General features: G+C 39.8%; 1 protein-coding gene across 4 annotated transcripts in view; it reads left to right on the forward strand.

The window, feature by feature from the left end:
- The window catches only part of si:ch211-197h24.6 (uncharacterized), an 88359-nt gene that overhangs the window by 11042 nt on the left and 60150 nt on the right, over positions 1–17167 (forward strand). For all 4 annotated transcript variants that reach the window (XM_060824791.1, XM_060824793.1, XM_060824795.1 and 1 more), the window contains 2 exons: positions 12572–12676; positions 16930–17066. In XM_060824791.1, the coding sequence (XP_060680774.1) occupies positions 12572–12676; positions 16930–17066 (242 nt within the window). The remainder of the gene's footprint in view (positions 1–12571; positions 12677–16929; positions 17067–17167) is intronic.

The raw sequence follows: 17167 nt of genomic DNA on the forward strand, positions 1-17167 counted from the left end.
AATGTTTTACTAAACTCTGAAATTAAACCCAGCCACCTCATCTATTCTCACGCCTGATGCACCAAAGCTAATCAAACAAACTCCAATATATCAATGACTAATGCCTTGTATTGTTTGGAGTTGGGTTTTGATGGCCAAGTTCATCTTGTGTTCGTCAATTGTCTTAGATAAAGAAATTGCAGTGGCACCCAAACTGAAGTAGGTGTTCTGTGAATGGTGAGCACAAACGTTGACTTCATTTGGTTGAAGCTAAATTTATTTGGGTTTCTGTGATGAACTAAACAATTAAGAAGCCTAAAATATCAATTCAGGTTGTCTTGGTTTCACTGAAGTGGAATTTCCTTTGTGAGGTATGATCTTGAGGAGTTTTGGATGCAATATCATGCTTGGCATAGCTTAGAACTGTCTAAGCTGTTACCAGTGGTACTGCATCCACTACATTCCCTCAAGGATCAGAGCACAAGGGAATATTTTGATGCTTTTTAATGAAAGATGATCACACCTTCTCATCAACTTCTGCAGCAAAAGTTATGCAAGCATAAACAAGCATCGTCATCCGATGACATCAGTAACGTAATTGGGCACAATTTCCAGTACCTTCATTAATTGTTTAATGAGGTAATGTGCCTGAAGAAGTGGATGTGAACTCCTGCAACTCACAGTGAATTGTGCTTCTAACTGTGTTGATTACAAGGATTTTCTGACATCAGCTGGACATCTGTCAAGGGCTTGATCTCTCCCTTGTCAGTAATTTACTTATTGAGGGAAGGGACAAGTGGAGGTAAACATGATCTCTCACAGTGTTGCTTCAGAATGTCATGTCTGGTGATGAGGGATTGGAATGTAGTCGATCTTTTATGGTAGACTATATAGCCAATCCTTGAATCAGGAAGCTTTACAGGATGACTCACTAGACAGCCTGCTATGGTGAAGACACGTGGAGGAATAAAACTGGGGGCTATGACTTTGCATTTATTTCCAGGGAACATTGTACATCAGTGCCCATGTTGAGCACTTGTTGATGTGGACAACAAGCAAAAAGCTTACAAGAACTTCTGTTGGTAAACTATCCAGTGTTAGTTGTTTTTGTATGAAAAGTACTGTTGCACACTTGGGAAGATTTAAACTTGGTTTTACCAACCCGTATCTAATTTGTCTTCCTGCAATAGGTGATTTATAGCCATTTGGCGAGAGTTGTACTTAACATTAGGAAAACTGTATTTTTACAGTAGTATCTTGATTTGGAAGCCACTACATGTGGTGACCAATTCTACGTGAGCCAGTGTCTGACTGATCAAACATCAAAAGATATTAATTTTTGCACAGGTTAGAGACCTGATAAAGGTCTTGTCAGAATCTTTGCAAACCTTGTGCTGACTTAAGCATCATGAGTGTGCTGTGTGTGGTCTGTTAATTATTTTCCTTTTACTCCTTCCTCCCAATTAACCACCTAGGCCTGTGTTTTTCTTCGGGGAGGGAGGGTGGAGAAGAGTTTGGTGGCGAGTAAACAGGGCATTTCGCAAATAAGTTTGCTTATTTTAAAGTACAGAAAATATTTAATTTTGCCGTTAAATTACTTTGTAACCTGAAATGTTGCATGGTGAAAACATTTTCACAAAAATAAAATAAAGAATTGCAGAAACTGGAAATCTGGAAAAAAAAGGCAGAAAGTGCTTCGCAAATGTAGGGCTGACAGAATCGATCATTGGACTTCAGAAAGTCTCATGACATTTCAGGTCATTGGACATGAAATATTAACTCTGTTTTTCTCTCTGTACTGGTTTTCCAACCAGTACCCTTCCACTGACACCCTCCTTCGACTGACTGAACTGGTCCTTACCTTGAACTACTTCTCTTTCCAATCCTCCCACCTCCAACCTCATAGTCCCACAACCCCGCACCGCCCGTTTCTACCTCCTGCCCAAAATCCACAAACCTGACTGACCCGGCCAACCCATTGTCTCAGCCTGCTCCTGCCCCACCGAACTCATCTCCACATACCTCAACACGGTCCTGTCCTCCTTAGTCCAAGAACTCCCCACCTACGTTCGGGACACCACCCATGCCCTCCACCTCCTCCATGATTTTCGCTTCCCCGGTCCTCAATGCCTTATCTTCACGATGGACATCCAGTCCCTGTACACCTCCATCCCCCATTGCAAAGGACTCAAAGCCCTCGCTTCTTCCTTTCCCGCCGTACCAACCAGTACCCTTCCACCGACACCCTCCTTCGACTGACTGAACTGGTCCCCACCCTGAACAACTTCTCTTTCCAATCCTCCCACTTCCTCCAAACTAAAGGAGTTGCCATGGGCACCCGCATGGGCCTCAGCTATGCCTGTCTCTTCGTAGGATATGTGGAACAGTCCATCTTCCGCAACTACACTGGCACCACCCCCCACCTTTTCCTCCGCTACATTGATGACTGTATTGGCACTGCCTGGTGCTCCCACGAGGAGGTTGAACAGTTCATCCACTTTGCCAACACCTTCCACCCCAACCTCAAATTCACCTGGACCGTCTCAGACTCCTCCCTCCCCTTCCTAGACCTTTCCATTTCTATCTCGGGCAACCGAATCAACACAGACATCTACTATAAACCGACTGACTCCCACAGCTTCCTAGACTACACCTCCTCCCACCCTGCCCCCTGTAAAAACGCCATCCCACATTCCCAATTCCTTCATCTCCGCTGCATCTACTCCCAGGAGGACCAGTTCCAATACCGTACAGCCCAGATGGCCTCTTCCTTCAAGGACCGCAGATTCCCCCCAGACATGATCGACGATGCCCTCCACCGCATCTCCTCCACTTCCTGCTCCTCTGCCCTTGAGCCCCGCCCCTCCAACCGCCACCAGGACAGAGCCCCACTGGTTCTCACCTACCACCCCACCAACGTCCATGTACAGCGTATCATCCGCCGTCATTTCCGCCACCTCCAAACGGACCCCACCACCAAGGATATATTTCCCACCCCTCCCCTATCAGCGTTTCGAAAAGACCACTCCCTCTGTGACTTCCTCCTCAGATCCACACCCCCCACCAACCCAACCTCCACTCCCGGCACCTTCCCCTGTAACTGCAAGAAATGCAAAACTTGCGCCCACACCTCCTCCCTTACTTCTCTCCAAGGCCCCAAGGGATCCTTCCATATCCGCCACAAATTCACCTGCACCTCTACACACATCATCTATTGCATCCGCTGCACCCGATGTGGCCCCCTCTATATTGGGGAGACAGGCTGCCTACTTGCAGAACGTTTCAGAGAACACCTCTGGGACACACGGACCAACCAACCCAACCACCCCGTGGCTCAGCACTTTAACTCCCCCTCCCACTCCACCAAGGACATGCAGGTCCTTGGACTCCTCCATCGCCAGATAATAACACGACGGTTGGAGGAAGAACGCCTCATCTTCCGCCTGGGAACCCTCCAACCACAAGGGATGAACTCAGATTTCTCCAGTTTCCTCATTTCACCTCCCCCCACCTTGTCTCAGTCGAATCCCTCGAACTCAGCACCGCCTGCCTAACCTGCAATCCTCTTCCTGACCTCTCCGCCCCCACCCCACTCCGGAGTTGAAATGTCCATCAGCCATGATTGAATGGCGGAGTGGACTCGATGGGCCGAATGGCCTTACTTCCACTCCTATGTCTTTTGGTCTTATGGCCTATCACCCTCGCCTTGACCTCCTTCCACCTATCACATCTCCTCCCTACCTTTTATCTTAGCCTGCTGGACGCACTTTCCTCATTCCTGATGAAGGGCTTATGCCCGAAATGCCGAATTTCCTGTTCCTTGGATGCTGCCTGACCTGCTGCGCTTTTCTAGCAACACATTTTCAGCTCTGATCTCCAGCATCTGCAGACCTCACTTGCTCCTCTGTTTTTTCTCTCAACAGATGCTGTCTGACCTACTAAGTTTTTCCAGTGCTTTCTGTTTATATTCGAGTTTATCCATTTTGCTCACTTTTTAAGATTAGAACCCCTTGCCCTAAATTGTTTTTTGTTACCTCAGATTATAACAGGATCTTGATCAAATGGGCCAGTGGGCCGAGAAGTGGCAGGTGGAGTTTAATTCGGATAAATGTGAGGTGCTGCATTTTGGGACGGTAAATCTTAGCAGGACTTATATACTTATGGTAAGGTCCTAGAGTGTATTGCTGAGCAAAGAGACCTTGGAGTGCATGTTCATAACTCCTTGAAAGTGGAGGCGCTGGTAGACACAGGATAGTAAAGAAGGTGTTTGGTCAAAGTATTGAGTACAGGAGTTAGGACGTCATGTTGCGGCTGTACAGGACATTGATTAGGCCACTGTTGGAATATTGCATGCAATTCTGGTCTTCCTATCAGAAAGATGTTGTGAAACTTGAAAGGGTTCAGAAAAGATTTACAAGGATGTTGCCAGGGTTGGAGGATTTGAGCTATGGGGAGAGACTGGGGCTGTTTTCCTTGGAGTGTCAGAGGCTGAGGGGTGACCTTATAGAGGTTTACAAAATGATGAGGGCTATGGGCAGGATAAATAGACAAAGTCTTTTCCCTGGAGTTGGGGAGTCCAGAACTAGAGAGCATAGGTTTAGGGTGAGAGGGGAAAGATATAAAAGGGATGTAAGGGGCAACTTTTTCCCGCAGAGGATGGTATATGTATGGAATGAGCGGCCAAAGGAAATGGTAGAGGCTGGTACAATTGCAACATTTAAGAGGCATTTGGATGGGTATATGAATAGGAAGGGTTTGGAGGGATATGGGCCAGGTGCTGGCGGGTGGGACGAGATTGGGTTGGGATATCTGGAACGGGTTGGACTGAAGGGTCTGTTTCCATGCTGTACATCTCTATGACTCTGTAAAGAAGATGCATATTAGAGGCTATAAATTTTGGAAGACAAATGAAGGTCATAAGTTGCTACAACTATTTAAAGTTAGTCTTGTGCGGAATTATTATGATGAACTTAAGATTATGTAACACTTTCATTTGAAGACAATCTATTTGAAATTGCCTTCCCAATCTGTTGAGGGCAAATAGTTTCTAATATAATCTAGCAATGCTGTAATGGCTTGATTTTAGTTCTTGTTTTTGAAAAGTCATAACATGTTGCTGATTAACAAAAATACAGCTGCCATATTCTAACATAACAGTAAATCAATATGTATAAAATTCTTAGATTCATTTTAACAAATGTGCTTAGGTCAAATCAAGGTAGCAAGATGTGACCATTCTCTTACTGAACAGAATAGGCGATAAACAAAAGCAGAAATTACTGGAAAAGCTCAGCTGGTCTGGCAGCATCTGCGAAAAGGTCTGTTCTGAGGAAGAGTCACCGGACCTGAAGCATTAACTCTGATTTCTTTTCCCAGATGCTGCCAGACCTGCTGAGCTTCTCCAGCAATTTCTGTTTTTGTTTATGATTTATATAGCATCAGCAGTTCTTTTGGTTTTTAGAATTGACCATATTTGATTACAGCTAGAGTCTTCATGTCACAACATGGATGACGTTAGGACAGTCTTCCTTTTTGTTACCGTTACTTTAGCAAATAGTGACATTCAATGTCTCTTTTTAACAGATTGAAAATATAAGCTCACGCCGCCTCATTATAACATGGCACACCTCTTTTACTGTATTCTCTTCTATGCTACAAATTGGTTGTTTGTGATGAGTGACTATTCACGGTGTTAGTCTCTTCGTAGAAAAAGAATAATATACTGTAGCTTTTGAAAATCCCCTGGTAATGATAGAAGATTCTCCTGTATTGGCATTGTTGTCCTGTGAATAAAATGGTGAGCGAGATGATTTTGGGAACTGCCCTAGAAGGCATATTTCAGACATATGGATTTGCATTTCAGGAAAAAAAAGTCTCTTGAGACTTCATGAAGATTCTAAATACTGCAAACTAATACAATAACAAGTGGTACACAAAATATTTCCTGTAGACTGATTGTAAATGCAATTTTTAAATTCCCCACATCCTGCGTATATGGTTAAATTCAGGAAGGTTTGTATTGTTGCAGTTATAATGTGCAGTTGAGCTAAATGGACTCCTCCTGTGTCGTAATGACTTATAAATCAGTGCGTTAGAGGCCACAGTTGAGTTTTGAGAAGAGCTAAAACTTAAAAGGGAAAATTTATTATGGACTAACTGCAATTTTTTTTCCCCCCAAAAGTTTCCCTTGAGCGCTGTACTTTGAGTTTTGGGGCAACTTTTTAGTTTTCTGGGGTTATTTTATTCATTATCCTTAACTCCTTTTTAAGGTACAGCTATATAGTAATATTGTGGTCTGTATTTATGTTAGTATGTAGGATTTCTTATTCACAGCATGTGGGCATTGCTGACTAGGCTAGCATTTATTGTCTATCCCTCTTTGCCCAATGGATAGTTATGAGTCAGTCACATTGTGGGTGTGGAGTCACATGTAGGCCAACCAGATAAGGAAGGCAATTTTCTTTCCCTGAAGGGCATTAATGAACCAGATGAGTTTTTATGACTATTAGCAATAGTTATATGGTTGCCGTGAGGCTAGCTATTTTTCTCATTCCAAATGTTATTACATTTAAATTCATCCATTTTTTTTTTGCGGTGGAACCCATGTTCCCAGACTATTAATCTGGGGTTCTTGATTACTGGTCCAGTGACATTATCAATGCCCAACCACCTCCCCTTTTGTTAAGAGTTTTTGGACAGAATCAGAAGTAGTGGAATTCATCAATATCATGAATTTTCAACATGATAGAGCATGTATTTCCTAATACGACGAAGTAGCACAAGACAAAAGGTGTAAGTGAGAAAAAGATCTTTTCAAAATAACTGCTTATTTGCCCTAAACAAAACTGTAGCCCTAATCATATACCTACTGTAGACTTGTGATGTTTTTGTTACATTTTCACAAAATAGAGTATTTTAAACAGGCAGTTACTACTTTTATTTTACTGCATTTTGGCTTTCAATTTCAATTTCACAGTCATTGCAATAGTATCCACTAGAGTCTTTTTCATTGTGTTGTTCCTGAACATGAGCTTTTAAGCTCAAGATACCGCAGTCGTTTAGAAATAATTTATTACTTTACTGATTTCAACTTTTCGTACTGTCTAATTCCTTTGACAGGTCTGAAATACTCCCTATTCCTTTCAACCATTTTCTTTCTTTCTGGCCTCTTGGCCTCTTTTTGCTTTGTGTGTCTCTTTTTCTCTCTCTCTCTCTCTGATACTGAGTATGTGTCTTAAAATCAATACTAATATGTGCATAAATTTCTAACTCAATTTCGTACACTTACAAGTTTTTTTTAATGTATGTTTGGAAAATATAATACAGGTCTTCTAATAACTGAGTGTGATTATCCAATGAGTAACCACACCATAAAGACTGGAAGAGATATTTGTCATGGATAGAGGTTTAGGTACAAGCTTAAAGTGTGGAAGGGCGATGGAGGATTTGGGAAGGAAATTCAAACTTGAGGTATGGTGTATAGACACAAAGGTATGTGTATAATAAGCCTGACTTGAAAATGGAGAGATTTGCAAAATTCTGAAGAGTGTTATTTTTTAATATTGAAGAATGTATAGACTACAGTTTAGAGAAATTCAAAAATGACAATGAGTGTTTTAAATTTGAATGATATTGATTCTCAAGGGCAGCTAGGGATCAGCAATAAATGCTGGCCCAGCCAATGATGTACAGATCATGAGTGAATTGAAAAAAAGGAATAAATAATTGAAGTAAAGCGAGGTGGGTATTTGTAACTGGTTGCAAAATTGCAGTAGGACTTTGTGTTGATGATTATAGTCCTGAGATGTCAGCTGTGAATTTGGCAGAGAGAACATTTTTTGGAGATGACAGATATGAATGATTTGAAAGTTTCAGTGGAGGAAAGGCAGAGACAGATGACAGTATGGATGGTGAAGTAGATAGTCTTTTGGGTGCTACAGTATTGGATTGGATACCTAGCTGTGAATTATTTGAGATATTAGGGCTGTAAACAGTCTGAGTTAATCTAGGCCAGTTGAGTGGAACGTGTTGACTTTCTTAATGAGAATGGTATGTTTGGAGCTGCTCCTTTGTGAATGCCGTCAAAATTTGATGCCAAAGCGCCTAAGGTATTCGATACAGGCAGCAAAGGTTTGGATGAGCTCAAGATTTTGGAAAGTTAGAGGCTAGCCAGGAAATCTTTGAAATAGTGAAAATACTAACACAGGAGCAGGAAAGGTATTGAAAGGAGTTGTACAGAGGTAAAGCTAGGTGGCATCTATATTCCTTCAAAAGGTGCCCCCCTGATCTATGTAGGTTATGTTGTCAATTATACCATGTGCAGGAGTAAAGGTCCAAGAATGTATCCTTGATATTGATTTGATCTGTGGATGCAAAGAGAAACCATTGACGGATGTGATGTGTACATCTGAGTTGAGTAAAATATAGTATATCTCAGTCTCATTGACCTAACAATGGAGGATAGGTATTGGAGGATGTTTTGCGTCAAAAGCAAGTTAAGAATAACTAGAGACGTGATGGTCAGAATCATATGGAATATCAGTATTGACTTAGGGAGTTTTTGATTTTGCAAGAGGTGAGCAAATCTCACTTGAAGATTTTAGATGCAGTTTGTGCAAGGCATGGACCAGGAATTGAGATAACAATGTCTTTTTGCATTTTGAAAGGGCAGGGGTTGAGGAGACTTTACTATCAGTCCAGATCTGGTAATAAATTTGTGGGATATGCTCTTTGCAGTTGAGGTGAGGATGATGGAAATAATGAAATGATTTGCTTGGGCTTTGATCATGGTTTTGGATTTAAGGACATCCAAAGTCTATGTGAAAACTTGTTTGTTTAAATGAGCGCGTTTTATCGTATTAAACTGCAGGAAATTTAAACATCGCGCAGTCACATAAGAAGCAAAAAATCAATAACTGCATTATTGTGCTGTTGTTTGAATTGAGATTCTATGTGTACCTAAGAGGACAGTTGGAGCCTTAAGTAACATCATAATGGAAAGCACATTCGCCATTTTTTAGTATGCATTTGTGTATCTACCTGGATTGTGTATGCATGTCTGTAGTGTGACTTCCACCCACGAGTCAGGCTTACGCAACTCATGTGAATTAAGAAAAATCAGGAGGGCAAAAAGGGGATAATTCAAAGAGACTGCAAGTATATTAAAGACAAAAGATCAACAAGATCATTGTGTGGAACCACTGGTGATGGGAGAGATTTTAAATTAATATTTTGCTTCACTATTTTACTGTGGAGAAGGATATGGAAGCTAGGGAACTATGAAATAAATACTGATGTTTTCAAAACTGTTCATATTACAGAAGAGGTTGTGCTGGAAGTTTAAAATGCATTAAGGTAGATAAATCTCTGGGACCTGATCAAGTATCCTAGGATACTGTGTGGTAAGCTAGGGAAGCAATTATTTGGACCAACCAGAGAGATTTATATCATTGACAGCCAAGGTTGAGGTGCTGGAAGACTGGAGGTTGGGTAGTGTTATGCCCTTATTTTGGAGAGGCTTCAAAGAGAAGTCTGGGAGCTATAGATGGGTGGGTTTAATGTCAATGGTAGATAAGTAGTTGGAGGGGATTCTGAGAGACAGGATTTACATGCATTTGAAGAGGAATGGACTGATTAGGGATAGTCACCATGGCTTTGTGTGGGAAATCCTGGCTCTCAAACTTGATTGAGGTTTATTGAGAAAAATGTCACCAAGAAGACAAATGAGGGCAGAGTAGTAAACATTGTTTACATGGATTTTACTAAGGCCTTTGACAAGGTTCTGAATGGTAGGCTGGTTAGTAAAGTTAGATCACATGGCATTCAGGGAAAACTTTCAAACTGGATACAAAATTGGCTTGACAGTAGGAAACAGACAGTGGTGGTGGGATGTTGTTTTTATGACTGGAGGCCTGTTACCAGCAGTGTTCTACAAGGATCAGTGCTAGGTCCACTGTTGTTTGTCATTGACATAAACAATTTGGATGAGAATGTAGGAAACATGGTTAGTCAGTTTGCAGGTTACACCAAAATTAGTGGTATAATAGATGGTGAGGAAGGTTATTTATGATTACAAAGCTATGTAGATCAATTGGGCCAATTGGCCAAGGAGTGGCATATGGAGTTTAAATCAGATAAATGTAAAGTGTTGCATTTTGGTAAGCTGGATAAGGACAGGACTTGCACAGTTAATGGTAGGACTCTGTAGAACATGTTCAATGCATATTTCGTTGGAAATTGCATCACGGCAGTTATACAGAGTTTTAAACAAGGCATTTAGTACGCATGCCTTCATTGCTCAGACCATTGAGCTTAGGCATTGGTGTCTCATGTTGTGGTTGTACAGGATATTGAGAGGTCACATTTAGAGTGCTGTATGCAGTTCTGGTCGCCCTGCTGTAGGAAGGATACTATTAAATTAGAGAGGGTACAGAAAAGATTTATAAGAATATCACTGTGACTGGAGGATTTGAATTATAGAGAGAGGATGGACAAGCTGAGACTTTTTTCACTGGAGCAAATGAGGTTGAGGGGTGACCTTGAAAAGCTTTAGAAAATCATAAGGTGAATAACGAAGATCTTTTCCATAGGATAGGGGAGTTCAAAGATAGAGAGTATAATTTTAGGTTGAGAGGAGAAAGATTTAAAAGGGACTGAAGTGGTTTGTGTATGGAATGAACTGCCAGAGGAAGTGGTTGATGCAGATACAGTTACAGCATGTAAAGGACATTTGAACATGTGCATGAGTAGGAAAGGTTTAGAGGGATATGTAACTGGTTTAGTTTGGGAAGCTTGGTTGGCATGGATGAGTGGACCGAAGGGTCTTGTTTCTGTGGTGTATGACAATAAATGTTCAGTCAAAGTGTGTTGCCACTGAAACAAGGCTAAGGTGAACAGGAAAAATGGTGTGCTCAGAGATGAGATGCAAAGGAAATGGCTGAATGCATGGTTTGAGGCAGGTGAGTGGGAAATTGTTTCATGGAGGATAGGGCCAGATGTTATGTGATATTTAAGGGAGATGAGGCAACGGAAAAAGACTTAAAGTTTTCAGAGAAGGAAGAGCCTTAGGAATTGTATGGGGCAAGAAAGACTTTGGTGTATCATGGTGATGAAAGCCATGCTCCCAATATCTTGGTTAAGCAGAACAAATCTAGGTTGGGCAGCAAGATGTCACTACAGCCAAGTAAAGTATACAAGTTTTACTAAGAATGAGGAATATCAGGGAAAGAATGAGGAATATCAGGGAAAGAGTGGCCTTTATCAGAGACCAAAGAGGCAATCTGTACATAGAGCAAGTGGATGTGGAAATGTTTTAAGTGAATATTTCCCATCTGTATTCACGGGAGAAACACATTGTAACTGGGGATTTCAGTTGAGTTGGTGAGATTATTGAACATTTTAAAATTAGTAAAAAGGATATACTAAATGTTTTAGTGGGTATAAAGATGCATAAATCCCCAGGGCCTGATAGGATGAATTCCAGGTTGCTTTGGGAGGCAGGAGAGGAGTTTTCTGGGGCCCTGATATATTTAATACTATGCTGGCCACAGGTGAAGTGCCAGATGACTGGAGGATAGCTAATGTGATTTCTCTGTTCAAGAAGGACAGCAGGAATGGGGAAGTAATTATAGACCAATTACTGACATCAATTGTACTAAAATTATTAGAAAAAATTAGTCGGAACAGGAATAATCAACATTTGGAAATACAGGGATGGTCAGCACAGATTTGTTAAAGAGAGATCCTGTCTGATTAATTGAGTTGAATTTTTGTTTAGAAAAGGTAACTATATGAGACTACCGCGCTTGAAGTGGTTTACATGAACTTCAGTAAGGGCTTTGATAGCAGGAGATCTGGGGAAATGTTTCTTCACCCAAATGATGGTAGAAATATGGAACTCTCTACCTGGTGAGGATGATGAAGGCACATACTCTTGCACCTTAGAGAAGCGCCTTAAAATGTCAGTGCATAGTAGGCTATGTAGCAAGTGCAGGTAAATGAGATCAGTGAAGTTTTGTTTGTTGGTCAGGGTAGATATGGTGGATCAAAGGGCTTGCTTCTATGCTGTATGATTGACTCTATAATCAGTTACAACCAGAATATCCATATGTGCATGAATGGGTAAATGGAGATTGAATAATTGGAACGTAGACAGGTGGCAAATATCATTCAAAGAAATACATTCAGACTTTCTTTTACAGTGACCCTGTGAAGTGTCTTGAGACTTTATTTTGCTATAACTCCTGAATAGGGAAAGGTAGTTGATCAAAAGAATGGAGAAAGTTGGTGAAATAGCATCAAGCAAAGGCTAAAACGTATTGAACTTCTTTATATATGTGATGTTTTAAATTGCTGCATGAATTATAATGGTCATTTATGGCCTTTTTATTTTTAATATCTTTTCACACTGGTGTCATGGTAAATAATCAAGGAACATTGAGATTTAGAAGTGGCAGAGCTTTTAAAAAAAAACTGCATTTTTGAAATGTACAGGAATACTTGCATTGCCATATGGCCAGTCATCCCTTCTGTGATTTTAAAAAATAAATATATAAATATGTAGTACAATCAATGTCCAAATTTTGGATTCTAGTTAACACTGCGGAAGAAGGTACTAAAGATGAAGTTTCAATCCCAACGGAGACAAGAACTCTGGAATATCATCTCAGTAAAATGAAGATAAACAAGGCAGTGCTTGGTATGTTTTTAATGTGGCGTTTATGTTTACAATTGGAGCTGGAAGTATGCTGTTTTTGTTGTTTCATAATAAAACTACAAATAGTCAAATATAAAAGAGGGTATATGATACAAAACCTTTTATCTGTTCACTTTTTAGTTTTGGTAAAATGTTGATTAGTCTGTCTTCATACAGCTCATAATTTGTTCGAAAATTTTAACCAGATCAAGTAGAAATTGCTGTTCCTCCACAAGTCCAGAATTTTGAAATGTGCTAAACTTTGTTTTTGCTTTTGGACAATAGATATCCTCTTACAGAGCATAGCTCCCAGCCAAACTTTGAGTCACCAATCAATTAACAAACAAATCACATTTTGTTTATCATTGGAAATGTTTAAGGAAATATCTGTTCTGTAAATATATCATGTTAAATGGATTAACAAAATGTGCTTAGTGAACATTAATTAACAAAATGTCAGTGAATCACCCATTTTATAATGGGTTAATTTAGATTAATGTATCTGATCTGACTTCCTGGTGCATTTTAAAAATCTCTGCTTAATTCCCGTGTAAATGGCCCCTGACCCACTGTGCACTTTTTGAATCTTTAAGCTTTTACAAGTGGCCTCTGATTACATTCCTTTATGTCTGGCCTCGAGTCACTTAGCACACTATCTTGCATGATAGGAAAAATAGACAATTGATATATATGATAAACTAAACATTCAGTTGAAGGAGGCATTAGATAGGCACATATCCTTAAAGTTGACAAGGCATTAGGACTTGGTAAAATACATCTAAGGATACTGATGGAAGTGAGAGTGAAATTCAACGATGCATTGGCCATAATTTTTCAATCCAAAGGATGTGATTGGTGCCAGTGGACTGAACAGTTCCAAATATTGTGCTTTTGTTCAAAAAAGGAGTGTAAAGATAAGCCTAGCTGGTGAATGTAACCTTGGTTCTGGGGAAAGTTTTAAAAACAATAATTAAGGATGAAATGGACAGCAACTCAGACAACTCAGTTGGATTAACTTAGTTGGATTAACTAAAGACCCCACTGATGTGTTATGGGAAAATTTATTTAACTAATATATGTTTTTCTGAGTTAATAATGAAGATAGTAGTAAGGTTAACGTATTGATGTCCCAAAAGTATTTGATAAAGTGTCACATAACCTTGTGAACAAAACTGATGGTTGTGGAATTAACAAGCCAGCAATAGCTGGATACAAATTGGCTGAATGACAGGAAGTAGTGAGCAGTGGTGAGCAGTTGTTTTTCAGACTGGAGGAAGTTTTAGAAGTGGTGTTGCCAAGAGCTCAGTGTTAGTGATGTATATGGGATTAATAACTATTTTGTTAATAGCCAGACTGCATCAGCAGCGATGTTGGACCATGTGGCACTGAAACCTGACAGGTAAGTTTCAGAGACTTTTACCCTCCAAGTCTAGGCTAGACAATTCCAGACCTGCACTACTGTCTGGAATAAGGAATCCCTTTGCATCTCAGATTTACATGAGTGTTGTTATATTCTGTAACACTGTCCCAAATTTGAGATTGCACAAATAGTTGAAATATAATGCACTTCTCAGCATCTATTCTGTGAAGCTTCCTCAGAAGCTTTCATTTTTCAATAAGATCATCCCTCACTTTTCCAGATTCTAATGAATAAAGGCATAACCATTGAGCCATTCTGAATAAGTCCATCTCTTTGCCCCAAGAATCAGCTTTGAAAAGAGCAGTTCAAAATCTGTTTCGAACTGCTTCCATTAGCATTATATTCTTAAATCTGGGGATCAAAAATGTATGCAATAAGCCAATCTTGGACATAATATAATTAATTAATAAAGGTTGTTAGATTTCACAAATATGGTTGGAGACTACTTAAGATGTAGCAGCTGAAGTAGGCCATTCAACCCATTGAGTCTGTTTTACCATTCAATGAGACCTTTGTTGATAATCTTCCACTCTACTTTGCTACTGTTTGTCAGTAATCGTAGATTCCTTTGCTGATTAACTGTACCTAGCATTCCAGTTGTGATCTGACTAGTGTCTTGCATAGTCTTTCCCCATTTTTATGTTCCATTTCCTTTGAAATAAAGGCCAACATTCTATTTGTCTTCCTTACAACCTGCTGAACATGAATGCTAGCTTTTTAGGATTTGTGCATCAGGGCAGTCAAATATCCTGCTTCCTGAATGTTCTGCAGTCTTTCTCCATTAATATTAATTTCCTCCTCCTCCTGCTGAAGTGCAAAATCTCATTTCCCCACTTTATTCCAATTACTAGGTTTTTGTCCTGCCTATATCCCTTTGGAGACTTGCGTCATCCTCATCATTGCCTTCCCAGCTATTTTTGTGCCTTCTGCAAACTTGGCTCCAATAAATTCACTTGCCTCATCTGAGTCATTAGTGCATATTTTAAATAATTATAGCTCCAGCACTGATGGTTGTGCAAATCCATTAATTACAGGTTGCTATTTTGAAAATGCCCCATTTGTTCAACTGTCTTCTATTAGTTAGCAAGTCCTTTATCCATGTTAAAATACTACCTCCAACACCATGGTTGACAGAGTAAATGTTGAGAAGTTGTTTCCACGAGGGAAAGAATCTCAGTCTTGGGGATATAGCTGCAGAATAGGGGAGTATTAATTTAAAACTGAGGTGTGAAAGAATTTCTTCTAAGGGATAATGAATGTCTGTAATTGTCTACTCCAGAGAGTTGTGGATGCTTGATTGCAAAAAGTAGATTTTTGAAATATCAAGGAGTTGGGGACTATGAAGATCTGGCACAAAACAGGACTTCAAGACTGGGGCAGATCTTCTAGAATGGCAGGGCAAGTTTCAGGAACTGAGTGGCTACTTCTATTTCTCACGCAAACTGTCTCCATTGAGGAACAATTTAGAATCTGAAATACACAGGCTGAAGGTGACTGGCCAAAAAAGAAATGGTGTCAAGAACAAAAAATTATGACTGAATACTTAGGATTCCTAGTTGAATGAAAATGTAGTGGAGGCATCATTTTCAAAAGAAATTTGGAATTAAAAAATCATTTGCAGGGTTATTGGGGTTGGGGTAGAAACAGAATAGAGGACAAAGTGATTTGCTCTTACAGGGAACCAACATAGGCAAAAGAGATTAAATGCCTTTCTCCTGTGTTGTGACTGTTCTATAGTTCTTCTTTGAATTTGTAAGTCTGGTTACTGAGTGGAAAAGAATAAGCAAAACTGTTTCTATTAACCTTTGCTAATTACGGAGCATTGTCATGAGGAGGAAGGGTAAAGCAGGGATACTATAGCTTGGCGAGTATTCTGGATGTAGGTTTGCTCGCTGAGCTGGCAGGTTATTTTCAGATGTTTCATCACTATACTAGGTAACATCTTCAGTGAGCCTCCGGACGAAGCTTCTTTCAGAAGCGCATTGAAGATGTTACCTAGTATGCTGACGAAATGTCTGAAAATGAACCTTCCAGCTCAGCAAGCAAATTTACATCCAGAACCTCAACCTGAGCTACAAATCTTCTCAAAACTTGGTGAGTATTATAGGTGGGGCAACAATTGTTAAAGTTCTAAAATGAATATTGATAATACAAAGGTCAGCAGCATTTATAAAATCAAAGATAGATATGTTAGATATATCAAAATCACACAACACCAGGTTATAGTCCAACAGGTTTAATTGGAAGCACACTAGCTTTCGGAGCGACGCTCCGTCATCACCTGACAATCACCTGATGAAGGAGCGTCGCTCCGAAAGCTAGTGTGCTTCTAATTAAACCTGTTGGACTATAATCTAGTTGTGTGATTTTTAACTTTGTACACCCCAGTCCAACACCGGCATCTCCAAATTTAGATATATCATGTCTCCTTGATCAGAACTCAGTCTATTATTCGCAGCTAGATAGGAAAGGTTAGGCCACAAATTCAGTCATAAATTTGTAACCTTCACAGTGTATCAATGGATGCAAAATACAGTTACACAATGAAAAATATACTTTACAATGGGATTCCATACCACTCTTCCAGTTGTCAGTGCTACTTGTGATTACATTGTGCAGTTATTTGCATAGGGCATTTCTATGGAAGTGTTCGGAGCATTTTTATGGAAGTCATTTTTCTACTTCAGTTGAAGTATTAACTTTTAATTTTAAAGTATTACATACAACAGCATTAAACAATCAAAGCTAATTTAGTTTACATTTAAGGTATTAATATGTTGGCTAACCTATGTTTTTATTAAAGGAAATTTTCTGATGCTACTGCTTAAATCTGTAGGTCTTGACTATGTAATTGAATATCGTAATGATCAAAAGACGAATCCACAGTTTGTTTGTAAACTGTGCTACTGTAAATCAGAACTCACCTGGTTTTTCCCCCATTTGCTTGGAGCTAAGCACATGACAAATTATCTGGTAAGTATATATTTAGTAATAAATAGAATGCTTTGAGAAAGAATTCAGTAAGTTTGATTGTGAATGTAGTAGTTTAAAAATAAGGAGAATATTACTGAGTT

This window comes from Hemiscyllium ocellatum, chromosome 5, assembly GCF_020745735.1.
Source record: "Hemiscyllium ocellatum isolate sHemOce1 chromosome 5, sHemOce1.pat.X.cur, whole genome shotgun sequence".
NCBI classification, from domain to species: Eukaryota; Metazoa; Chordata; class Chondrichthyes; order Orectolobiformes; family Hemiscylliidae; genus Hemiscyllium; species Hemiscyllium ocellatum.